This window comes from Typopeltis vanoorti, chromosome 6, assembly GCF_054136105.1.
Source record: "Typopeltis vanoorti isolate ZY-2024b chromosome 6, IOZ_Tvanoo_1.0, whole genome shotgun sequence".
Taxonomy (NCBI): domain Eukaryota; kingdom Metazoa; phylum Arthropoda; class Arachnida; order Uropygi; family Thelyphonidae; genus Typopeltis; species Typopeltis vanoorti.
Genome location: NC_143554.1, coordinates 12,573,070 through 12,600,425, shown reverse-complemented (window position 1 = coordinate 12,600,425; position 27,356 = coordinate 12,573,070). Strand labels below are relative to the sequence as shown.

General features: G+C 33.8%; 1 protein-coding gene across 1 annotated transcript in view; it reads left to right on the top strand.

The window, feature by feature from the left end:
• The window catches only part of cmet (CENP-meta), a 370,306-nt gene that overhangs the window by 103,600 nt on the left and 239,350 nt on the right, over positions 1 to 27,356 (top strand). Inside the window, exon 9 of the mRNA XM_090393925.1 lies at positions 20,903 to 21,039. Coding sequence (XP_090250051.1) covers positions 20,903 to 21,039 — 137 coding nt within the window. The remainder of the gene's footprint in view (positions 1 to 20,902; positions 21,040 to 27,356) is intronic.

Genomic DNA, 27,356 nt, shown 5'->3' with positions numbered 1-27,356 from the left:
TACATGACACTAGGTACCGTATTTTTCGGACAATAAGACGCACCCCAAATTTATGAGACAATTTTTAGAAAAAAAATATTTTATTATATAAAGATATTTACAAATTCTTACTTAATTTTTATTTATTGTTAGAATCATTTGTATTAGCAATATTCAGTTCATCTTCACTCTCGGTACTATCACTTGTCTCGTTAATGTCACCGTTCGTATTACTTTTGTCTGAACTATTGTTGTCACTCCCTTCAAAAACTGTGTCATCTTCGGTCCATCTATCGCATTACTTATCCCACATTTCTTAAACGACTTTATAATCGTCTCTTCTTTCACAGCTTCCAATGAATTTTTCACCCAGGTACATATTTCTGAAATTCCGTTTCATATGTCCTGTTGCTGTAACATCGTGATTTGGCTTTACCATCCATTTGTTCAACTCTTCTTGCATAAAATTTTTGAATGGTTCATTAATAGATCCATCCAAGGGTTGTAATTGACTTATAAGGCCTCCAGGAATGATAGCTAATTCTGTATTCATTTCTTTTAGAAGCTTCTTGGTTCTGTTTTATGCGCTCTGAATTGATCCCACACTAACATCGCAGGTTTTTTAAACAACGCACCTGGACGTTTTGCCCATATCTTTTGTATCCATAATTTCATTCCTGTTTTGTCCATCCAGCTGAACGTGGATAATAATGCCATGAGGAATTTCATCTCTCAGTAACGTTTTTCTCTTGAAGATTAACATGGGGGGGTAGTTTTTGTTCCATCTGCGCAACAAGCTAAAACTACAGTGTGGTGAGTTTTTTTCATGACCTGTTGTTTTGATCACTATTAATTTGGCGCCTTTTGAATCTACTGTCCGATTTGAAGGAACATCAAAAGTCAGAGGCACTTCATCCATGTTTGCAATTTGATTAAGCTCAAAGTTAAATTTCCTTCTCGCTGATATGACAAATCTATGGAATTTATAATTTTAGCTTCATAGTCAGCTGGCATTTTTTGGGCTAGAGTGGTTTTTGTACGCATGCATAACCCGTGTCTTTTCATAAATCTAAAGCACCAAGACGGTTATCTGGTAAAATCTAAAATTCCATTAGCAGTTGCCCATCGTTTCACTTCAAAAATTATCATTTTCGTAGAAACAGATATTCCAATGTTTCGATGATTTGTTACTGAATTTTTCATTTGTATTTCTGATTCTGGCCATTTTTCTAGGTGCGAATGGAATGTTTTCTTGTATTTACATAGCAATTTTAATTGTTCCTCTTGTTTTCTCCACTCACGAAAACTATTTTTTCTGTTGGTGGTGGACCAAAATGTCTTTCTGCTGCTCTGTTTCCATATTGTTTTGCATAATTTATCACATTTAATTTATAACTCACGTTATATGAAAGTCTTTTTTTTTGTTTTACATTCATTTTTTCTAATTTTAAGATAAAAATTTTAACTACTTATAAAAAAATAATTCAAATGAACCATACAAAAGCGCATATGTTTACACACTAATGATTATTGACGCTCTAAATCGTCATTAGTCATGCAGAGAGATAACTTAGGTACCTACCTTCAGTGGCATACTTACTAATTTTTTTAACATATTGCGCCAGTAATTGAACTTCGCTAACAGCTTCGGTACAGTGTAAAGATTCGTATTTTAATGTTACCTTTGGACCATAAGATGCACCCCAATTTTCAGTCGATTTTTCTATGTAAAAAGGTGCATCTTATGGTCCGAAAAATAGGGTAGATTCATTCATCCTTCTCTCACTGGTATATCTGACTCTTACAGTTTCCAATCTCTTCCTCTCGCCTCTCTGTTCCTTGCATCCACACTCTCGTCTTTCTCCAATTTCCTCTCTTCCACTGTCTTTCCTATTTGCTTGCTTTCCTCTCTCTCTTGCTCTCTAATTTCTCCCACACTAACCTCTGTCTTCCCAAGGTCTTCATTCATCCCCCTTGACTCAGTTTTCATTTCTTCCATCTCCTTTCTTAGCAGTTCTATTTCTCTCTCCACACATTCTGCTTTCAATTGCAATTCACGCACGCAATCATCAGAAAAACCATCCCCATATACTAAACTATCTAAATCTATATATAGATCTTTAACATTCTCTTCATCCTCCAACACACTGTTGGCATCCACAAACTGAAATTGTCGTGTTTCCGAATCTCCACCACTGCTAAATCCTGAGATCAAGGCACCTGTCTTCCAGCGCCTTCCATTGTCTATATTTCATTCACGCATACATACATACCTATCTCACACCTGCCACATTCTTAAACAACAGGATGCATACATACATACTGCATACGTAGCAAGCTGCAAAATCTTCAACTAGGTTATGAATAACATAATCTTTAAATGGGGGGGGGGGGCGAGAACTAGGGCTAGTACTAAACCTGGTGGCTGCCATGTTTGAATGTATTCTACAAGTGAAGACAATATTGAGACAGCAAAATCCTAACTAAATGTCACACAATTATGCAAAAATATCAATTCAATTAATGCACACTTAAAAACCAATACTGTCACAAAATAAACACAATAATACCTTTCCTTACTATTAATACTTATCTTTTTTTAACAGTTTGTGCCAATCGTTGCATCTATCTTCATGCATTAGCGGTGCCCTCTACTTTAAGAATGTTCCATTGTAACAGTTATTTATTGATTTAATATGCATTATGTATATATTTTCTTTGGAGAATATTTATATATGTATGATGAAGGTAAATTATACTTGTCATGAAATTATATTCTTGATGAGTTTATAGAATTTTTTACTTAAAAACAAATGTGATGTAAAATAACTGATTTGGGGAGAAGAGCTGAAGAATCTTCCTCAACCATAGCCAAGTTAGTTGGTCTTGGGCGTGGACAGTTGGGTTTTATCCCAGTTTATCCTGGGGGTTTTCATCCTGCAAAGCAGGCAAACCGGCCTCGAGAACTCAATGGGGAGTGGGCTTACGGAATACACTGGGTCATAGGGCTGACCACCTTATCCTGGGAATGGGTTGAGGTCTGATGATTAATAAACCCTCGACACTGCAAGGTAAAAGAGGGTAAAAGGAAGATGAGACATCATAAAAGTACAGATGATAATACTGACTAATTTCACCACCTTTTCTAGTGTCTTTTTCTGGGTTAGGAAGAAAACAAAATAACAATAAGGAGTAAACGTGAACCATTACATAATTAAAAACAGAACACGTAGGAACTGTTACACAAAAGTGAAAAAATGGAGAAAACACATGAAACGTCGAAGCTGGCACAGGTCAGTCATTGTTCAGTAACTTTGTGATAGTTTGGCAGAAAAGTTAAAATCTGACATGTGGAAAGATTTAATAAGTGACTTCCAAATATCACAGACTCATTCCTTGTTGAATGTGCCTCGTGAGTGGATAACTGTCGTAGATTCTTTGATATTGCAAGCATTGAAGTTGTCCTCTGTGTAAGGCATAATGCTTTTGTCCCATTCAGTATTTTATGGTCAGCGTGGGAGAAGTGGAAAGCTATGCCCTAGTTGTCTTCTGTTGTTATTCACATCTCTGGTATGTTCTTTCCTAATTGTTTTAATTAAAAAAAAACAAAAAACTGAAAGCCTGTCTCTTATTGTGTATCATAAGCCCACTCATACAGGTTGTTGTTACCTACATTTCTCCTCATTGCACCCCCATCATCATGCATATCAAGGATTTAGGCGTAGCATTGTCTGTTCCGGCCTTAGAAGTCATCGTTGAATCGTTTAAGAGGATGTCCTGGTTTTCTTTTTCCTAATGGCTTGTACTGTAAGGCTCATTGCACCATAGATCACAAAAATTAAGTATTATATGTACTCTCAAGAAAAGGGCAATCGCTATTACAAGAGATGAAGAAAAAAATGAAAGAAGAATTAGTCTCTACTCCAACTACTGGTGAGCAATGGATATTCTAAGAAAATGGTACAAAGAATGCTGTTCTCTGCTCCTGCTCCACACCAAATTCCTGACATTCGCTACAGAGCCTCAGTTTCCATCCCTTATATTGGTAGACTTTCTCTCAAAATCTCAAACCTCCTAAAATCCCATGACATAAGAATGGCTTTTAAATCCATTGTGATTATACAAGCTTTATCACATTCACTAAGGACCACAACCCTCTCAACAAACATACATCCTGAAGTTAATAATATTCCATATTCATGGCCTTTCTTACATAGGGCAAACATCTAGAAGTTTGGAAATAAAATAAAAATAACATACTGATGATGTTGATAACAATAGAGAAGACAGCTTGGGCCTAGCTTTCCTCTTCTCCCCATTCACCATAATACTGAATAGGACTAGAGTGCTATGCCTTACACAGAGGACAACTTCAATGCCTACAACATCAAAGAATCTACAATGGTTATCCACTCACAAGGCACACTCAATAAAAACCAAGGAATGATTATGTTATATTTGGAAGTCGCTTATTAAATCTTTCCATACGTTAGATTTTAATCTTGCTACCAACTGTCGTGCACACTTACTGAACAATGACTGAACCATGCTGGCTTCCATGTTCCACATGTTTTCTGTTTTTTTTACTTATGTGTAACGATTCCTACATGTTATGTAATAGTTTCACCTTTACTCCTTTGTAGTATTTTTTGTTCTTCCAAACCAGAAGCCACTGACATATATGGCAAAACTAGTCAGGATTATCATCTGTACTTCTACAACCTAATAAACCCATGTTAGTTATTTTACATCAGATTATATTTTTGTTTAGTCCTTTGTTTAAGTGTAAGCAAAAACAAAGTCTGTGCATTAAGTATCTTCCTCTACATACTGGAATCCAATCACTGCAGGAGACATACAGTCTCCTACATTGCTTGGATAGTTCTTAAACCAAAAGACATCAGAAAACTACTAAATAACTTTGACACTAAAAAGTCTTCTAGTCCTGATGGCATATCTGTAATTATTCTCAAACATTGTACTCCAGAACTAACACCTGTCCTTTATCATCTCTACCATCTATTATACTTAGCTGGTACTTATCCTGATTCTTAGAAGCAATCATATATCCGTCCTATTCCAAAAAAAGAATAGAAATCTACCATCAAACTACTGCCCAATTGCTGTCTGCTCTGTCCTCTTCAAAATAATGAAAGTCATCAATAGTCAACTTCTCCATTACTTAGAGGCCCATTAGTTAATCAGCAACTATCAGTATGGATTCTGCCATTCAAGATCCACAGTTGACCTCATAGCTTGTGTCGCCCACCACTGAACAAATACCATGGAAAGATTTGGAGAAACTCGTGTGTAGCTCTTAGCGTTTGCAGAGCTTTCAATTGTGTCTGGCATCAAGGGCTGCTAAACAAATTGTCATCCTCTCATCATTCTGTGAATTATAGTAAATTTTACATCAGATTATCATTGGTTATCAGATTATCATTTACATCAGATCATTGGTGGTGAAGCCTCTTCAGGCTTCACCACCAATGCTGGCATGCCTCAAGGCTCTTTTCTATGACCTATTCTCTTCCTCATGACCTATTCTCTTCCTCTTCTTCCCTTCCTTCTAAGACGTTTTTGAGTCTTCTCTATTCCTTGCTGTTCTAAAAAGTTCCTTATGTTTTGCATCCCGAGATGTTCTTCATTAATTTCAGCCAGATAATTCATCTTCCAGGTCTTCTTTTTTCAGTTTGAAAAGTATTGATTAGGACTTTAGGAAGTCTGTCTGCATCCATGCATACAGTGCGGCCAAACCATCTCAGTTGTTGTTTTCTAATTTTTTCTGTTATTGTCTTTTTATACAATAATTCTTGTCTGACTGTGCTGTTTGTTTTCTTTTTTATCCAACTTGTTCTATTTATTTTTCTTAAGCATTAAAAATGCCAGCAGTTTTTTCTCCTCTCTTTTCTTAACTGTCCACACTTCTGCTCCATAGATGACTGTTGGTATAATTATTGCTTCATATAATTTGATTTTGGCTTGCTTAGATATCTTGTTTGTTTTCCAGCTGTAATTTTCCCATGGTGGTCCATCCTATCGCTATTCTGTGTTTGATTGTTTTGAGTTCATCTATTGTTTCTATTAGTTTTGATCTAAGATATATGAAGTTGTCTACTTGTTCTATTTGTTCTCCATTTAGGGTGGCTGAGATGGTAGTTCCATTCCTCCCTATTTTCATCACTTTTATCTTTTGTATATTTATTGTCATGTCATATGTTTTACAGGTTTCGTTTAGCTTGTTTATCAACCTTTGTAGTTCATTTGTTGATCTTGCAATAAGGACGAGATCATCCGCATATGTGATATTATTTATGTTTAAACCATTGACATTGATTCTAGGCTCATTGTCTATTGCCTTCTTTACAACTTTATCTAGATATATGTTGAATAGGCATGGGGATAATGGGCATCCTTGCATTACTCCTTTTTGGATCTCTATGGGTTCTGTTGTGAGTGTGTCCTTTTTAATTATTGCATTTGTCTTAGAGTAATATTTTATCAGAAATTGTATTAGATATTTGTGTATTGCTTTTTCTAGTAGAATATTAAGAAGGATTTCTCTGTTGATGCTATCAAATGCTTGTTTAAAGTTCCACAAAACAACAATCTAGTTCTTTATGGTCTTCCCAGCTGAGCTCTGCTAGTTGGTGCAATGTGAAAATTCGGTCTATTGTTGAATAGTTTCCTCGAAAACCAGCTTGTTCTGTGCCCATCATTTCTTCATAAGTGTTTTTTAATCTATTTTGTATAATTCTTATGAATATTTATAGGTGTGGGAGAGTAAATTGATTGGTCCGTAATTTCTGCAGTCTCTTTTGTCTCCTTTCTTTTATATTGGGATGATCTTTCCAGTTCTCCAGTCATCTGGGATCTCTCCTGTTTGTAGTATATTATTGAATAGGGTTGTTAAATATTCTATTGATGTGCTGCCTCCATATGACCACTGTTCAGTAGGGATAGTATCAATGCCTGGTGCATTATTGTTTTTCATCTGTTTTATTGCGTATCTAACTTCTTCTTGTAAAATTTTTGGGTGGTCATTATTTTCTTCTATTGTTGGCATTGTAGTTTTGTTTCCTTGGTGAAAGATAGTCTTAAAATGGTTTGACCAGATTTTTCTTATATCTTTAATATTCCTAGTTTCAGTCATCTTGTTGTTTATCATTGTTACTGCTTTTACTGAGAATTCCTTTGTAATTTCTCTTATAGCGTCATGCAAGACTTTTAGGTTGTTTTGTTGGTATGCTTCTTGGCATTTCTTAGCTTTTTTTCCTAACCATTTTTCTTTGGCTTTTTTGCATAGGTTATCAACTTTATTTTTTAGTGCTTTGTATTTTTCTCTATTCTCTTCATTGTTTTGTTGGTTTACAAGTATCTTAGTCTCTCTTTTCTCTTCTATTGTAGCTACGATTTCTTGGGTTATCCACCGTTTGTTTATTTTGGGTTTGGTACCTAGAGTGTCTTTTGCAATTGATAACACTGTTTCTTTTCCTTCTTCCCAGTATTTTCCGCTGTTCTGGAAGATGGAGGGTTTTAATTTCAAGCACATCTGTTCTAAAAATCGACTTCTGCTTGAGCTATCTTTTAGTTTTGATAGGTTGATGTTTTCTTCTTTTCTGATATTGTTTTTCCTGTTGAATTTTATCTTCACTTTGGCAGTTAATATTTTGTGGTCAGTGTCGAAATCAAAGCTTCTTAATGTTCGTACATTATTTACTGATCTTTTCCATTGTTTGTTTATGATGATGTAGTCTATGCAGTTCTTTATATTACCATCTGGGGATGTCTATGTATATTTATTATTAGGGCGTTGGTAGAACAATGTTTGTAATCATTAGATCGTTTGCTTTACAGAAGTGGAGTAATTGTTCTCCTCTGTCGTTAAGCTCTCCATATCCAAATTTCCCCATCACATCTTTTTTGTCTGCTGTGAACTGTCCTATTTTAGCATTAAAATCTCCCATCACTATCATGAGTTCTCTATTTTTGGAATTATCTATTTCCTGTTGTAGTTCTTCATAGAAATTTTTTATTTCTTCCTCTGAATGGTTACTGTCTGGTGCATATATTTGGATTATTTTGTTTGACCTTTTTCTTTTGCTTGAAGTTTGGCTGTGATTATTCTAGGAGATACTGGTTTTATTTCAATTACTGAGTGTGTAAGTTTCTTCTCAATTAATAATGCAACTCCTCTGTGTATGTTAACTTTTCTTCCTGAGAGGTATAGTCTTCAGTCTTCCTTCTGGTAAATCCATGAATCCATCTCCGCACCAATGTGTCTCTGATAAACCTAAAATACTCCATTTCAGTCTTTTTAAATTTTCCTGCTCTAATTGCAATTTTCCAAGTTGGTATAGTGATCTTATGTTGAGGATGGCTACATGTTTCACGTCCTTGGCTGACCAAGGACGTGAAACACATAGGTAACAGTAGGTGAGAAATCAGCATTGCTGATTTCTCACCTACTCTATGTGGTCTTTCAGTAGGCGCTTCGGCTGTTCTGTACACAGTAGCACTATCTCAGTTTGTTGACTTTCTCCGGATCATGAAAGTTACTGGCATAATAATGCAGCCAGCTTGCCATGCCTCTGCTACATCCTTTGATCCACAGCTCTTTATTCTTTATTCAGAGCAACCCATTTGGGTTTCCCCCCATCCACCACCTGGGGGACGTGCCTGGTAGGAGTGTGATCTCCCCCCAAGATTCTCTTCCTTCTGTACATAAATGACATTATATATATATACTGTACATAAATTCTCTTCCTACTGTACACAAATGATATATACTGTACATAAATTCTCTTCCTACTGTACATAAATGACATACTCACAATCACCACTAATACTATCCACAGCTTTGCAGACAGACAACAGTACTCTCCATTCATCCTACTCATTTGACAAACTATGCAATACTCTGACATCCCAGGCTACAAGATCATTTACAGTTGGTTCTTTAAACATTGATCTACATACTCTGCTTCAATGGGAAGAGCACAGTGTTTTTACATTCAATGCTACCAAAACACTCTCCTCTCTTTTCTCTTGCAAAAGAGATTTCAGTTCATGTACCATTACCCTCATAATACACAAATCACCAGACAAGATCTGATCTCTCTCTGCTTTAACTAACATTAACCTCCAGTCTCTCATGGCATGAACACATCACATAAATTTCTTCCTCAGCATCCCAAAAAAAAACTAGGCATTCTCTTTTATTCATGATGCCGAGTTATACCCATCCAAATCTTAACTTTATACAAATCCCAAATCCACACATGCTTATAATACTTCTTCCGTGTTTAGTATGCTGCACTTAAAACTCTACTAAAAATCCTTGACACCATCCAGAGGAGAACAATTCAGCTCATAGATGATGCTTCTCTTTCAGATTCATTTCATCCTTTACCTCAGAGATGCATATTTTCAGTACTCTATCTACCGGGGTGAGGACTTGATGTATTTGTTGTAAGATATGTTAAAAAATAATAATTAAGGAGAACACTATATTTGGTTGGTATATTTAAATTACTAAAAGGTGTAAATATGGGAACTATCTATAATAAGCCATGTGAGGATGGGAAATATAAAGGAGAGAAAGAACAAATGTGAATAAAAATACTTTATATTACTGGCTAACGATTTGTTAATAAGTAACATTTGAGATATATATGTGTCCTATAAGCTGCTGGGTGGAACAATTAGCATGTGATCCTATAAATTCTGGACATGCATATGTGCATTTATGATGACACAATTAACAAAAAGAAAAAAAAAAAACTCATGAGGATAAGGAAAGAAATTTGTTTGCAAAGTATTTAAGTAACCAATAATAAACAGCTGCTATATACATTTGGTAGCTCAGTAATAACTATAGGGAGGGACTACTTCAAAGAACTAATAATGTTGATCAGGTGATGCATTTAGACATGGAAGGAATGTATGTGGATTGATGGAGCAGCAAATCATCTTGTAAAATTTGTTGTGCTTATGTGTATTAATTTCACTATTTTATTTATATTTTGCTTGATTTTCTAAGATGTGTGAGAGTAATGTAAAACAAAAAAAAAAGTGTGTGCTTGTGTACACAAAGTTCAGTGCTGTGAAGCATAAGTAAGGGTTTGAAAGCTAGAAGAACAAAGTTGACTTGGTATATTTCATTTTCATTCTCCTTTGTGTTACCATAGTAGCACCACAAAAAGCTGTATTAATAAATGTAATTTCATTTGACTATTAAATTATTTAAGGAGTATCTACAATAAGTAATTTCATTTATCAGCAGACTTCATATTCCGTATAGAATAAATCTTCTCTTGCATAAGTTGAATATTACCTCTTTTTCTGGATCAATTATAGTGTCTGTATTATTATTATTATTATTATCAGCTTTCAACCAAGAAACTAAAGTCCATCTACAACACAGATCAGCAAACTACAGTCCATGGACTTAATCCAGTCTGCCACCTAATACTGCACATCTCGCTACCTAAGAATAGTTTTTAAATGAATTTCATGACGGAAAGAAGAATTGCTGTTTCGGTACCCATACTGTTAATGTGATGCAGCCCTACCCATTCATTTGCATTGCCTTTGACCACTTTTGTCTTTTTTTTTTTTTTTTTTGTAATTACCAGTTTAGGTATCCATTATGTCACAACAAGTAAAGAAGAAAAAAGTTACACTTTTTACACAGGAATAGGATAGGATACATAAATAATTTCTGACCAGAATTATCCACGCTTTTGCAAATTCTACTTTCATTACTTTTTTTGTCAGCAGTTTTTCTGTCTTATCACTAATAGATCTCACATATGCTAGTATGTGAGATCTATTAGTGATTTTGTTGCAGATCAACAACTTTTTATAATGCATAGAAGTGTTCATTTTTATTCAGGAATAGATTAATTTTTACTAGGTCAGTTGTTTCTGAAAACTGGAATAAAAATATTCCTATACCATGTAAAACATTCCAACCTCCACAAATGCTATACTGCAGACAAGTAGTTATGTTTTATCACTAAATACAGTACAGAGACGTTTTAGTCTTTGTACTATATTTGGCAACAGTTACTGTAATTAGAGACAATTGGAATGACACTTTATAATGAAACCCCCCCCCACACACACACACACAGTGTTTTGCATTATGGGAGATACTGAGATAGGAGTGATTTTATCTTGGTCCACATTAGCTACGTGCTGCCCGGTGTTGTACTACCTTACCGCAGTCCTGAAGATATTTCCAGGCTCAAACTTTGTTTGCTCACACTTGGATAAAGGATTAAACTAAATTTATTATAGTCTAACCAAGTGAAAAATAAACTTTCAACATCTTTCTCTAAATCCAGAGTAATTTAATAAAAAGGTGGCACACCATTTGGCAACTCCTATAGGTAAAGATGACCTCGCCATTGCTTCTGCTTGGTATCTCCACTTCTGGGCCTGGCTTCCACTGGACCTCAATAAAGGTTGAAACTAGTCTGGGTAGTGGCCCTTCCCTTAATGCATAACATTATACATATCCGCAAGGAGATGTATAATGTTATGTACAGTGTTTTGCATTATGGGAGATATTGAGATAGGAGTGATGTTATCTTGGTCCACCTGAGCTGCGAGTTGCCTGGTGTTGTTACTACCTTACCCCAGTCCTGAAGATATTTTCAGGCGCAAACTTTGTTTGCTCACACTTGGATAAAGGATTAAACTAAATTTATTATAAAAAGTTTCTTAACATGGCTAACCATAAAGATGATTTTGATTTATTTGCAGTGTGGAACTTTTTTGCCATGTCATATGATGAGTGTAATAATAATGATATTATTATATGTTTTAATTCTTATTTAAGTTTGCATCTTTTGAACTTTCTTTATTCTATCTCAATATTATTATTTTTTTGTTTCTCTTATTATCAGTCATATTCCGAGTTGTAATCATTGCCTGAGCTAGTCTTATCACTTTTAATCCTTTAGTCTACAATTTCACCCCCCCCCCTCGCAAGGTCATAACTATGCTACCTTCACGTGTGTGGCGTATAGATTCAGGAATTGCCTATGGCTGGAACCAATTCCTTTGTCTAACTAGCTGACTTTCTCTTACACTCAACTTTAAAAATTTATTTGTATAACGACTGCACCATTAAAGATCATGCATAGGAATTGTTTGTATTTCCTATACATGTAAGAGAAATGCTGAGCAGAACATGGAATTATCTCTAAAATTCAGCTTTAAATCAAGCAAAGTTTGAAACTTGCTATTAGTCAGTTGTGGTTAAGGACACGCAGGTTCTATATTTTTATGAAAAGTGCATTGGTAAGTTGAAATCAGGCAAGGTATTAACAAACAAAACAATTTATTCATACTAAGACATGGTAATTACAACTTAAAAGAGAAGGATTTCACACATATCATTTTTATCTGGATCTTATCAATTCTGTTAAGTAACAATGCAATGCACGTGTCTGGCTCTCAAATTAATTAAATCAGCACTTGTAGCCTATAGCTTAAAGACAAAGACAAATTTATACGATACATATACGTCAGACACATGGTTAGTTTCACACACATTTCAACTCCATTTAAGTTAGACCATCAACAGAATTATGCTTAACTATGCTTCACATTCAATATCTCCTTCAAACATTAATTCTTAACCCTTAACTCTTAACAATAACCTTCTAACATTAAATAATGTTCATTACTCTGTGGATAATTATTTCACAATAATTTAGAAGTGCGGTTTTCCGATTTCACAACTTTACGTTATACTAGCAACTATATATTCAACAGTTCTACTTGCTCTAAGGTTCACAATCCATTACAGTTCTACATTAATCTTACTTGAAACTTTTCTCAGCCAGTTCAGCATTCAAGATCCTAGAGATCACGAACATGATTTTCTCCTTTCCCATTAGAACTGCAAAAAGAACTTCGCTTAAGGAACTTTGCGATTGGACTTCTCGAATAGGCCTACACCGCTGTTAAAAATTTCCTATCATCATCGAAATACTGCTAACTGGATATCCTTCCTCCATCCTTCGAACAGCTGGACCCAGGAACCTCTTCGAAGCAACACCGGAACAAGTCGGGAACAGAGCGAGCAAGCGAGAGCCAGGAGCAGAGTGCCCTGTCTCCTTTTTATTCAATCTTTACGACCTTGGGACTTCTTCAGATCAAGTATCCCGGATGTTCTACCAGGGTTTCCCCCCCCTATGAAATTGCTGAGTCATGGCAGGAAAATCCCATAACTCGCTGATCGTCACCCTTGGTGATAGCCTCAGGTCTACATTTCTAATCCCAACTGGGCTATCTCTTTGTTTGTACAATATTGGCGGTCAAATAATTCAGCAATTCATTCTAATGTTTTACCAGATTACATAAAACACTAATGAAAAATTGTTAAATAAACAACAAGTATTTGGTATTGACTTTCTTTCTTAAGTAAAATCGGTATATAAGAATTTTGTACAAAATTCTTTCTATACAAGATTTTACATGAGTCTATATGATGGTTTTTGCTGGGGGAAAACATTAAATGGTTGGTCACAAAGGCAAACTTGCAAAGAACTGTTGAAAACCATGTCTGACTTTTTTTTTACTAGCCAGTATAAACTTTTTTTTTTTGTATCTGGTGAAGACATTGAACTTGATGGTAGACTGCTGAATGGAAGATGTGAAAAAGCAGAGAAATTGACAGCTCAGTAATGTATCACAAGTATTGCTGGTCTTGTTGGATGAGTGGTTAGCGTATCCGCTCTCCAGCCAAAAGGTTGCTGGTTCAAATCCCATCATGGGCATGCATGTTTGTGACTGTTTTTGAAAATACTAGTGGTGGTGGTGGTAGGCAGTAGATGACACTGGTGTAAAAGTGACAGAGAGATGTAGAGTAGGTGTGCTCTCTCAATGAGTCTTAGGACTCCCTGGAGGTGCATGCAATAATAATAATAATAATATTTAGATTAAGGGAATATTAAATCCCACATTGTTTTAAAACCGAATAAGAAACTCAAAGATTGGAATCAGAGAGTTTCATACCGAATATAGAACTACAAAAGTATCGGCGATTACTAGCATGAGCTAATGCAAGTAGTCATAGTACAATCTCGGGCAACTCGCAGCAAAGGTGGTAAAGTTCTGATCACTATTCTTGGTATTTTCAATAATGTAAAAACACATTTCCTAGGAAATGTATGCTGTTATTACATTATGGTGGGGGGTCACTACCCAGACCGGTTTCAGCCTTTTTTGAGGCTTCATCAGTGAGTAGCTAGACGAAATAGATACCAAAGGGTATAGTGAAAAGAACTTAAATACTTTGCTATATGAGTTGTCAAAAAGGTGCAACCATTAAGTTAATATTATATTATATAAATATATTATTATTATATTTAAGTATATAATAATAATATCTCAGTCCATGTGAAAAATATTGCTGTTGCACCTATTCTACTTCAGAGGCTTTGAAGTTGTTGCAATCGCTAGCATCAAAAGTTATTTATGACCAAATGATCATCTGCTTGTTTATAATGGTGATCATAAAATCCTCATATGCACCTTCAAGGGATGTAGAGCATAGTATGTTGGTACTACAAGAGTTGTTTGAAAAGTTTGATAAATTTCCAATAGATGGCGATACAATTCGTCCATTCATACCAGTGTCGGCATGTATCCCCTGGCATTAGCCATGTGCAACATGTAGTCCTCGTTTGGCAAACATTTAAAATGACAGTGTTCACATTTTTCATAAAAATTAATAAAAACTTTCGTGCATTTTATTTGAAGAAGTGGATGGCCGCTCAGATCAAAGCCAAGTTAGATACAGTTCATGGGGACTCTGCACCAGCATTAAAGACTATTTATTTTTGGATAAATGAGTTTAAACGTGGTAAGTCCATCGAAGATGAAGTGCACTCCGGATGCCCAACTGAGGTCACAACGAAGGAAATAATTGACAAAATCCATGGTATCATTGTGGAAGAGCGCTGAGTGAAAGTGTGCGAGATTTCTGAGATTGTAGGCATCTCAACTGAATGGGTGTATAATATTCTGCACGAAAAATTGCACATTGGGTACTGTGATTGTTGACTGTTGATCAAAAACACATGCAAAAAGGCATTTCAATGCAGTGTTTGGCAATGTTTAATTTCAATTTGCAGGATTTTTTGCATCGATTCCTGATTGTAGACGAAACTTGGATCCACCACTACACACCTGAGTTCAAGCAGCAGCAGCAGTCAAACAGTGGACAATGCTTGGTGAAAGAGCACCGAAAAAAGCGAATACCGTTTTGTCAGCTGGGAAGGTGATGGCCACTGTTTTTTGGGATTCCCAAGAAATTATCATGATAGACTCTTTGGAAAAGGGTAAGACATTAATAGGAGTCTATTATGCATCATTGTTGAACTGTTTAAAAGAACTGAAGAAAAAATTTCCAAGATTGGCGCACAAAAAAGTGCCCTTTCATCGAGACAATGCATTGTCCCACATATTGGCCGTCGCAATGGCAAAATTGCATGAATTGAGGTTCGAATTGGTTCTACATTCACTGTATTCTCTGGACTTGACCTCGTGTGACTTCTTGTTTCCAAACTTAAAAATTTGGCTTGGTGGGAAAAAATTTCTTAGAACAAGGATGTTATGAAGGCTGTCAATGACTATTTTGCACAATTTGAGAAATCCTGCTTTTTAGATTGAATGAAAAAATTGGAAACTCGCTGGACCAAATGTGTAGACCTCAATGGAGACATTACCACGTGTTGCCTCAGACCTGAAAATACTTCAGGTGCAAAGTTGACTTACCTGTCTGTTTGCTTACTTGGGAAAAAGGATTAAAAACCAAGTTTCTAAAATTGCTTTGTATCTTTAACGTATAGTATGCCCAAGGTAAAAAACTGTCTGGTCGAAGTGATTGTCATCACTTCAACTAGACAGCCTCCATGTGACCCAATTTTGCTTCATAGCCAACCATCAATAATATCTCTCCTAAAAGTTTGAAATTTTTATCATAGAAAAAAGGTTTCGGTCAAATTACATATTCCACTAGATGTATAAATTAAATGCACAAAAAATCAGAGTGGATTCAGGTCCTTCTGAAGGTTGAGTAGAAGAAAATGAAAATAAGAAATGAAAAGGTAACATACCTTGAACATTAAAATGTTAGTAAAAATCAAATTGGAGAATCTGGAAATAAAGCTGCTATTAATTTTAAAACTGTCTGAAATTGTAAAAATTTCATGCACCATCAAATAAAAATTGCTGTGATAATTAAATACATGCTTGGAGGGGAGGGTTGGTGCTTTCTTCCATCTTAAAGAATAGGTTAATGAAATAAATGATTAAAATAGAAAAAAAAAATTATTCATCTTCAACCTCCTAATGATTTCACTTGAAATGACCTAAATTGCAAAAATGTCAACATATATGAGCCCTGCAGAAGGCTTGAGAAAGAGAGGATAGCAACTATATTCTAAACATTCCATATAATTGTTTGCTCTTGTAGCAAGACAAATCCATATTGGTTCATTCAGTTTCCTTGTATAGTTTATTTTGACTGGAAAAATATCTTTTGTTTATAGAAAAATCAAATAATTTTATATCTGAGAAAAATCTATTCTGTTTTGACTCCAGTGTGTCTATGAGAGGAACATTTGTAAAGAGTGAAATTAATTCTAAACTGATTTAAAAATGTCAGTTTTAGTTATATAATATTTCAGAATTCTTCAGTTTTAGCACATGTTAGAGAATTCTCAACAAGAGGAGGAATGAAGAATGTCACAATATTGTTTTGAACTTTGTATGTTGAACAACCAATAGAATTTATTGTAAATCTTAAAGGGTCATTATCTTTCTGAATTTTTGGTAGTCTGTTTAGAAGCCAGGAAGTTTGCATGATGAACTGAAATCCTGTTTCAAGATTGTACTTAAATAATTATTGTATATACTGTATTCGAATTTTTATTTATTTAATGACTTTTAATGCTCTATTAAATTGTTTCAAACAAAAGTGACTACTTTTTTAAAATTAATTTAGTCATGTCTGCTACTTTCATTTCAGCATATCACTATATTTTTATCCTCCACAGAATGTTTTTTTGTAAATTGTTAAACAAAAAACATATAGAAAACAAATGGTTGAGTTAAATGTTTAAATAGAATAACTCTTTTCAAACATCATAAAGATGCATAGGTAATTCTTACCTGATGTCTGATTAAACAATCTTTTCAATCCTTTCAAACACATTGTCTTGATTATGCAAATTGATATTTTTTTATCAGATTCTGATATATTATTATTACTACTATTTCCACTTGACCTATCTGCAGTTTTGTTTTATTTCCTGAGGAATTTAATACAGTTTACAGAATCTTCTATGGAAGAAGGGGGAGGAAGCCCTTCCTAGCTCTCATCTTGACACTAAGAAAACTGTTATTTATGTTTCAGGCTCACCATTATTACATAATAAAATTTATTACTACATTGAAGTTTAGATTTTTGCCATCACTCTGAAGAAAAAATTCCCATCCTGAAATTTATGTTTAATATGTATAAACATTTTCCTAAGTGCAAGCTTTTGATTAACAAAAGTTACTTTTTGCCTATTTTGACTTATGCAACAGAAACATGGAGACTAAAAGAAAAAAAAAGAGAGAGAGAGAGATGAATAGAATGCAAGCAATAGAAAAGGCATTGTTGACAAAAACAAGGAAAGACAGAATAAGAAATGTGAACATTAGGAAAAAATAATTTAGAGCTAAAATGTGTTGAAGAAATTATTTTGAACTCTCATTTGAAGTGGTTTCGACATCTAATGAGAATGAACTTATGAAGAATACCAAAAATTTCTGTATGAAATTCTTAGAGAAAGAGACCAAGAGGAAGACCCCAGAAAACATGGAGTGACCAGATATGAGAAACCTGAACTAGTACAATATTCATGAAGAATTTTGTCATATGGAAAGAAATGGAGAGATTTGATCTCTGACGAACAGTTTTCAGAATAGTTGTTGCTAAAGATGAAGTAGAAATGTTTTTTTGTAATATTCTTTATCTAATTGCATATAGAATCCAATTACAAAACTGTATTTATTTTAAATCTTTATATCATCTCAGCCAGTTTAAGTGGGAAAGTAATTTTAGCTGTTAAGTGTAACAAGAATAGAATTATAATGAGACATGATAATGGACATACTATATTGATCCAGAATAACAGTCTCAGGAAGCTTAACATTTTACTGTGTGATCGTTCTGCATATGGATACATCTCTAGAGATGAGACAAAATCTGAAATAATTAAACTTTTAGATCACAATAAGAATTCGACATCCCAGTTAGGTGTTGAGTTTTAAGTATCATATTGGAACACAGAAACAATGCTATTAGAATTCATTACTCTTGAACTCCTAGGGCTATATGACTTACAATAATTCAGAGAGATTATAGTTGATTTTTTAACTTCCCGACTTTAAACATCTACAGTTCTCTCTTCTATCTCCAGCATGTCAAGACTGGAAGATTTCATGGATCATATTATTAATGACCAACATTTTGATGTAGTTGAACTCTTTATACATATCCTCTCACAGATACACTGGATAGCATGGAATATTTTTACTTTAGGTATTATAAATTATTAAATCACTTAAGGATTTGAACAACATAGATACGAATATAAATTAAATTACACTTTAATAAATATTTTCGATATTTCGGCAACGGCACGAAATATCGAATTGCTTTTGAATTGCCATCTTCAAAAGGAACTTATAAAAAAAGGTAAGTGCACGTAGGCACTACAACACAGTAACTGAGAATGAAGAGATGAAGCTATTCTCCTAAAAGTCTTGATGGTGCCCTCTAGCGGGCTAAATAGGTGTTCTTGGCAGTTGGACTGAAGGCCTGCTGATGTAAGCCTCCCAAATTTGGGGCAGTCGCATACATCCAAATTTGTTGAGGTTTGGAGAGTTTCTTAGGGCTTAAGTTGATTCCATAAACAGTCTTTCGAAATTACTGTAGCTTTCTTCCACCGTATTCTGTGGCGTGTATCCAGAGCATGGTCTGCAAGACCAGAATGGCTGCACTTGTGAAAACGGATGTAGTCATGTTCAGAAATTCTGATATTTGCTGCCCTGCCTGGCCAAACAGGCAGGACAATGCCAAGACCATTCTAGTCTTGCAGACCATACTGCTTCCTACTATCTGTACACTGCTTTTTCTTATTAACAAACCTGGAATGTTCCATAACTTCAAATAACAGGGGTGTTCAGACAATTATTGGGAGATAGTGTATGTATATCAATAGTAATTTCAGTGTATTTTCTTTAAATTCTAATGGTTACAGATAAAACTCTCCTTCTCTTAATATATATTATAACACAATGTAATGTTTGAGTGTTATTCTATTTCATTTCGTCTTTTACTGTACTTGACATCGACAATTGTCTTGAAACAAGACCAAAAAATTCTGCTGTCTTTAAAAAATGCATTCTCAGTGTAAGTGAATCCATCTTTTAATTAGTTTTAGCTATGCTTTTTTAAGCACTTTATTTTATTTTATTTTATTTTTTTTTTGTAATTTATGCATATTATAAGTTCATTTTTGTAAATTATATTAAAATATTAGCATTTGTGAAATGTAACCATCAAGGTTGCATTTCATAATTGCCTGATTTTTCTCTTTTTCATTCATAATTATTTTCATTGTTGAAAGCAACTCAATATACATGTCCTTAAAATTGCCAATTAGATATTATGTAACACTTCTAAGGATTCATCGCAGGAGGACACTTTACTCCACTCCTCTAAACACATCTGTCTCCCCCTTACAACATGCAACAACCACCAATGTCATCTACTGTCCACCACCACTACCAACAGTATATTTTGTCTGTAAATTGTATATGTTCTGAAGGCTGATTTGCCTGACACAGGATGAAAAACCTGAGTTTCTGGGGGGGAAAAACCCTGCTACCTCCGTATGAGATCTGCTAACTCACCTTTAAATGAAATAAAGATCGTATAAAGATTGGTCTCATAACAAGAATTGAACTTGGGCCTTTTCCAATTGAAGGGCACAATGTACCATCATCATTCTTCACAGTTGTAATTATTATATATATATTTTTTTCAGTTCCAGTCTAATTGTTGTATTGTAATATTTAACTTAACCAGATAGGTTAAGTAACTGGTTTTTCTAAATTTAGATTCTTCTCTTGGAATTTCTGGTATGCATCAAAGCACTTTGGTATTTTTACATATACCAAAGTGCTCATTAATATTTTCTGAAAACTTTCAGCTTTTCATTTATATATTTAAGTGATGCCTTACTCGTAATAGCAAATGATTTTCATTGTCTGACATTAGACCACCATTATTATTGGATACCTTAAATAGTTTGAAAATGTTCCATGCTTTGTCTCTAAGATTCTCAGATTGTCTCTTAGCCTGTCCACGTTTACTTATATCATTTACTAAAATGAGCTTTGAGAGCCAGACTTACATGAAACAAAAAAAAAAAAAGTAAATAAAATAAATTTAAAAAGTCTCTCAGATGAGAAGTAAAGTTTTTTTTAATAATCGTTCCCATCTTTTTTCTCACTTTTGTGTATCTTCTCACTCCATTTTTGCATCATAGTAGTAGTCTTTCAGCTAGCTAGTCTTCTATATCATGAATTCAAATTTCACATATTTTCCGTCAGTTCGTTAATAAGCAGCCTCACTCACCACTGTTATTTTTCATGCTTCAACAGTTTTCCTTTAGATGTTTTAAAACTTCATTTCTGTATTTTTGTGGTGTTTCTTCCTGATTCTTACCCTTCACTAGTAACAGATTTTTTCCTTGTAGATTTGATTTTATTATCTTAGAAATTTAATACTGATAATCGGCATTTGTTTCAAAGATATATTTAAATTTATTTTTTAAAATAGAATCTGGTGGATTTGGCTGGTTCTGAAAGAGCAGGACAAACTGGTGCTACAGGTGATAGATTAAAAGAAGGCATACACATCAATAAATCTCTCTTAACTCTGGGGTATGTCATTGGTTGTCTCAGTGATGGAGAGAGGTATGACTTGTTTACTTGTTTCTCTACAAAATATAATTTTTATTACTAATTTTAAGATATCAAATTGTAACACTTTAATGCAGTCATGCATTAACCACATGTGGATGAAATATATCAAATATTTTATGCTTTGTATCCATGTTATTTCAGTTTCAAAGGATACTTCTCATTGATGTGTTTTTCTGTGTAAACATGTTATATTGGGTTTGAAAACTCTTGGATTTCTGCTTTACCATGGTAGAAGTTGTTTTATTCTTTAAAAGGAAAAAAAAAATAGATGAATAAAAAAAGTGAGTATAATGATTGGTAAGTTTTGTAAGAATTATCAGAAATCATTTGCTAAAACAAAGCAAAACAATGTTTCTGTTTTTTTTTTTTTAAATGAGGAAAGTAAAGATTTAATATTTGCTAGTAAAATGAATAATTTCCTTCCTCCCAAGTGCACAAAATAAAAAGAAAATAGAAGGCAACATCCTGGTGAAGAAACCATTTAGAAAAAAGATAAAATATCTATTTATAAAACCTGCATGTCACAGTTGGAAAAGATAAATATCTTTGGTTGGAATTTTTTTACTGTCATGTGAACAAATGGAACATATATATCAGAATTTCTAAATGAAGTTAAACAGGCTGTTGTTATGGCAGTGAGATTTTTTTGTAAATCAACCATAGAATGTATGCAATTGTAGACAGTATACTTGTCCTCATAGCCCAAGTTTGTTTTGGTGTAATAAGGGTCAAAGCTTTATAACTGAGAAGAGACCTCCACATAGCCTTTAACCTCCCAACCGGCCGGTGCGGATGAAATATTCAACACTCCCTAGCTTTTTTCATGGATCAAAACTTCGTCGGCATTCTACCTTTTATCATGCCATTACCTTCCTCCGCCGTTAATCTCGTTACGGCTATTCTATAGCATTAGTGGATTAACTGTTGCTGAGTGACCTTTGTGTCCCCTCCCCCTGTCTTTACGTCTATTGTGTTGCTTAGAATTTCATTTACTGTCCTAAGTTATTTGACCTTTCTTGCCTCTAAAATGATTTATTGTGTCTCTTCCCAAAAATTGAAACCAATTTCACATATGCGAAAAAAAAATCAATCCTGAAATGCCTACTGATCAGCTTTTGCAATGAATATATTTAGTGATAGTGAATTTGGTGTATTTTATTCTACAAATCAGTGCACCGGAAGAGATGCACTGATTGTTCTTTCACTTTACGTATAATAATTGAATAATTTTTTTTCGAATTTTAAAATTTTCAAATGTTTGCTTTGAAAATATTATGTCAAATATTTATATTTTTAAATAATATTTATTGAAATAAATATGTCCTTTTTCTTTCGTTTCTAGCGAAATAGCATTATATGGATCATCACATTTCAGATTTAGAAACGATTTTTTGTTATTCATAAAGACAAAATAAAAAAAAATGTTAAAATGCTAAATTGCCTTACTCGGTTTCCGATTGTGTCTTTTTGGTATCAAAAATTTATATCCAATGATATTTTAGCAGTGATTCTTCCCCTTCGTCATTTATTTATTTATTTGTATTATGCATATTACGATAATATCTAGTGCATAACCTCGTAGATATGTTGAAAATATAATGTGAAAAATATCATATACGGAATGATTCAACATTTTTGCTCATTTTGAAGATTTTCTAATGCTCCCCCCCCCCTCCTTATTCTATCCTGGAACTGAATTGCATAACTACTCTAAATTTCTATACAGGTTTGAAAGCTTTTCTAGACAGCATTCAAAATCAATTACTTAATTTTACCATTTTGACAAAAGATATACGGCAATCAGATTGTATCGTGAAGCTTCTAAATCTGTTCTATTTAATTGCAATCTAAAACCAGCTGTTCTACTGCCCGCTGAAATTATGTGAAATTTTAGAAATAATATGCTATAATTTCGGCGTGCAAAATTGTTTATATGCATACCACACAAAAGAAAGTTCAGTAGTATTATTTGTGTTTGTTTTTCTTTTAAAAAAATCTAAATATTACTTCTTCTGCTGCTGGAAGCTATTTCTGAAATAATCTACGTCTTATAAATACTTGGTAATTCTACAAATCAGTGCACCGGAAGAATTGCACTGATTGATCTTTCACTTTACGTATAATAATTGAATAATTTTTTTTCGAATTTCAGAATTTTCAAATGTTTGCTTTGAAAATATTATGTCAAATATTTATATTTTTAAACAATATTTATTGAAATAAATATGTCCTTTTTCTTTCATTTCTAGCGAAATAGCATTATATGGATCATCACATTTCAGTTTTAGAAACGATTTTTTGTTATTCATAAAGACAAAATAAAAAAAAAATGTTAAAATGCTACATTGCATTACTCGGTTTCCAATTGTGTGTCTTTTTGGTATCAAAAATTTATATCCAATGATATTTTAGCAGTGATTCTTCGCCTTCGTCATTTATTTATTTACTTGTATTATGCATATTACGATAATATCTAGTGTACATCCTCGTAGATATGTTGAAAATATAATGGGAAAAATATCATATACGGAATGATTCAAAATCCTTTTTCATTTTGAAGATTTTCTAATGCTTCCCCCCCCCCCCCCTTATCCTCTCCTAGAACTCACAGGTTTGAAAGGTTTTCTAGACAGCATTCAAAATCAATTACTTCATTTTACCATTTTGACAAAAGATATACGGCAATCAGATTGTATTGTGAAACTTCTAATTCTGTTCTATTTATTTGCAATCTAAAATCAGCTGTTCTACTGCCCGCTGAAATTATGTGAAATTTTAGAAATAATATGCTATATTTTCACCATGCAAAATTGTTTATATGCATACCACACAAAAGAAAGTTCAGTAGTATTATTTGTGTTTGTTTTTCTTTTAAAAAAATCTAAATATTACTTCTTCTGCTGCTGGAAGCTATTTCTGAAATAATCTACGTCTTCTAAATACTTGGTAATATCCTCTTAGCTGGAGGAAAAGTTGAAGGCTTATTACTCTCAGTGCTATTGAGAAGAAAGGGGAGAACACTAAAGTGCCCCAGGCTGTAGTGCAGAATATGTCAAGAATGTCTTGTTTCCTTTTCGATTGTTGATTACCTATATTCTAACAGAAATACTGATATTTCGTTTACATGCTTATACATTATTTATGCCAAAATAATTGCTTAATTTATAATGATCAGTTTCACTTTTATTATCAAAAATTAGAAATTAAATCATACAATTATCTTGAAAAAGAGGATTTGAATTATTTTCAAAGAAAAGGTGCATATGCGTTTCATAATCTTCTTTTTTTTTGGGGGGCGGATATAGACCTAAGCAATCTGCGGATATTTCAGATAATTTATTTCATAAATCGTTCGCAAGACAGCTGTTACAAACGTAAATCACTTGGGGAACATACCCATTCATTTTAGTGTAAAATAGTAGCAAAGGTTCAGTTACTTTAGATATCTAATCTAGAAGAAAATGTTATGTCTGCTGAGATTAGAATCATACATGAATAATTTTTCTGACATGATTTCTCTATTCGTTATAATGTAACCAATTTCCAGATTTTTTTCCCTCCTGCAGACTTCATGTTATATGCAGTGATTTCTTCTTTGAACTATAAGAAAAAAAATCAGATAACAGGAGAAAAATATGTGGTATTTTCTTTTCCACTGGCTGAATTTACAATGTTCTTTCTTTGTGTTTTGAAGAGAAACTGCAAATGACTTTTTTCTTACTATTTTTGCCATTATAACATCTCATATAATTATAAGAGTACCATTTTACCGTTTTTCTCCCACACGAGAAACAGAAATAAGGTGGTAATAATATTGTTGATTTTGCCAAACTTCATTGTAGCAGAAATTTTTATTACAAAACTGTGTTATATATATATATATATATATATATATATATATATATATATCTCCGAAACAAGAAATTTGGAACCCATATCACATCAATGTTGAGTGTTGGCAAGGTGAAAATGTTCCCGTTATTATTTATATATTTAATTTATTAACTAGGGGGGCTATGCCCAACCCCCCGTGTTCCGGTATGGTAGACCAGTTCTCCTTCAATTGTGATAACTCGAAAGGGGGTTCAGCCCCTGAATTCTGATGACTCGAATTTTGAAGACTCGACACTCAGGGTAGCCCCTGAGTTTCAAAACGTTTCGATAAACATGACATAAAAAAGCTTATCATTTTATATATATATAGGGTAGATTTTATTTCATTATTTTTTATTGTTTTGATAAAATACTTTACCTGGAATACTCCTTCCAGTTTCTCTGTGTCATAAAAAGAACTTAAAAATTAGCCTTCAAGATGAAAAAGAAACAGTGCACTCGGGTATCCCTCTATCAATATTTGTAGTCCTGAAAAGGACTGTTTTGATGGCCTTGAAAACAAACATTTTTTATTTCATACTGTTCAGAATTTAAAATTCTTGAACAGCGTGGAACACCTTGAAGCAAGGGTAAACACATAAAGCAGTTTTACACTCAGGGCACCAGATTTTTGTTTCCTTTCTGATATTTTTTTTTATTACATACATAATATTTGCGTGGAGGTTTTTTTTTTATTAGCCGTTGGTGGTAGATTTTCGGGATAATGGTTGGAGTTAGCAGCGTTCAACCTCAGATGTCTGGCAGGATTTCCTGTTTCTCTGCTTGCTGAAGAAGGTGCATGTGCATGCAGCAATGCTTTCGCAATTTCTATTCTGTATTCTAGATATGTTATGGTTGACAAACATTTTTTCTTGTACAGGAGGAAACTGTTCCAAATAACAAAATCCAAACACTTCAAAATTCAAATAACATGTCCAAACACTTTTTTGTAATATTTTTTATGCTGTTTCCTCATTACAGAGTAGAATGATAGCTGCTGATCGCACCTGTCGACTCAACCCATAGTGTCGTTGTATGCACACACAGCAATGGGTTTTTCTTTCTTCAAACCATGCTTCTCCACGGATTGTGCAGGGAAGATAGCAGAAAAACATCTTTTTTGTCTTTCCAACGTAGTGCAAAGACTTTCCCTCGCTGATAAGTTCGGATTTCCCCCTTCGATAGCTTTCCTGAAGCCAGATCTGGAGGCATATCTCGCCTTTTTGCATTTACAGTACCATAACTATCTGTACGATGCTGTAAAAGCAAATCAGCGAGTTCAGGACACATATATAGTAATTATCCATTATAATGCAGTAACCTTTCCCCAGTAAAGGGTCTAGTAACTGCATTACTGCACTCATCGACAAGGGAAGATCCGAATATTTATCGTGCTCGATTACAGTTTGCTTTCCCGTATAAGGTTTGAAATCCCAAAGATATCCACTTTCCGATTCGCAAAGCATAAAAAATTGTACTCCATACTTCGCTTTCTTTTTGGGAATATACTGCTTACATTTCAGTCCACCTTTGAATGGCATAAGGCTTTCATCGATACTCAAGTCTCTCTCAGGAATGTAGAGTGATCTACATTTTTGACGGATTTTCATCAGAAAATCATAAATTTTGTTGAGGACTGGGCAAGGATGTGTTGCCTGATCGTATTCCTCATTATTCTGAAAATGCAAATACTTCATGATGAGACTGAATTGTTTTTCAGTCATAACATCACGAAACATTGGCGTGTTCAGAATCCAGTCTGTAGACCAATACATTTCGAGAGCGGGCTTTCGAAATGTATTTCGAAACTTCGGGTTTTTCACTTTCTTTATTCTGATATTGCATTTGAAGGATGACAGTGATTTTAAATATTAATTTCACCTGTATCCGAATATCACATAATTTCCTGATTTATAATAATCAGGAAATATGTATATTGTCTGATTTATAATTTGCTAATTTATAATAATCACCACATAGTTTCAGTATCGAAAAATTAAAGTTATGTGGAACAATTACTAGAGAAAAATAACGAATTAAATAAAACCTGTACCTATGTTTCATAACAGTTTTCGGGTGTGTGATAGTAATGCAACGGGGGGGGGGGTTAAACTATCAGAGGCGAAATAAAGTTCAATTCTATTGTAAAAATATGGAAATGAAATTTCACATTTGATATACATATTTTGAATGATAAAAATAAGCAAATGTATCGCTTACTTTAAAAATTGGAGAATAAAATATCTGAATTATGCAGAAAATATAAATTTAAATCATAACTGTTAATTTCATTTTGTAATGACCAATTATACAAGGAAACCAAGAAAGTGAAAATACAGATTACTATACAACATGAAGAAAAAATTTAGTAATATGATTAAAGAATTTCATGTTATTCTCTATAAAGCAAAGTTGCTCAAGCGTGTCCTAAAGGA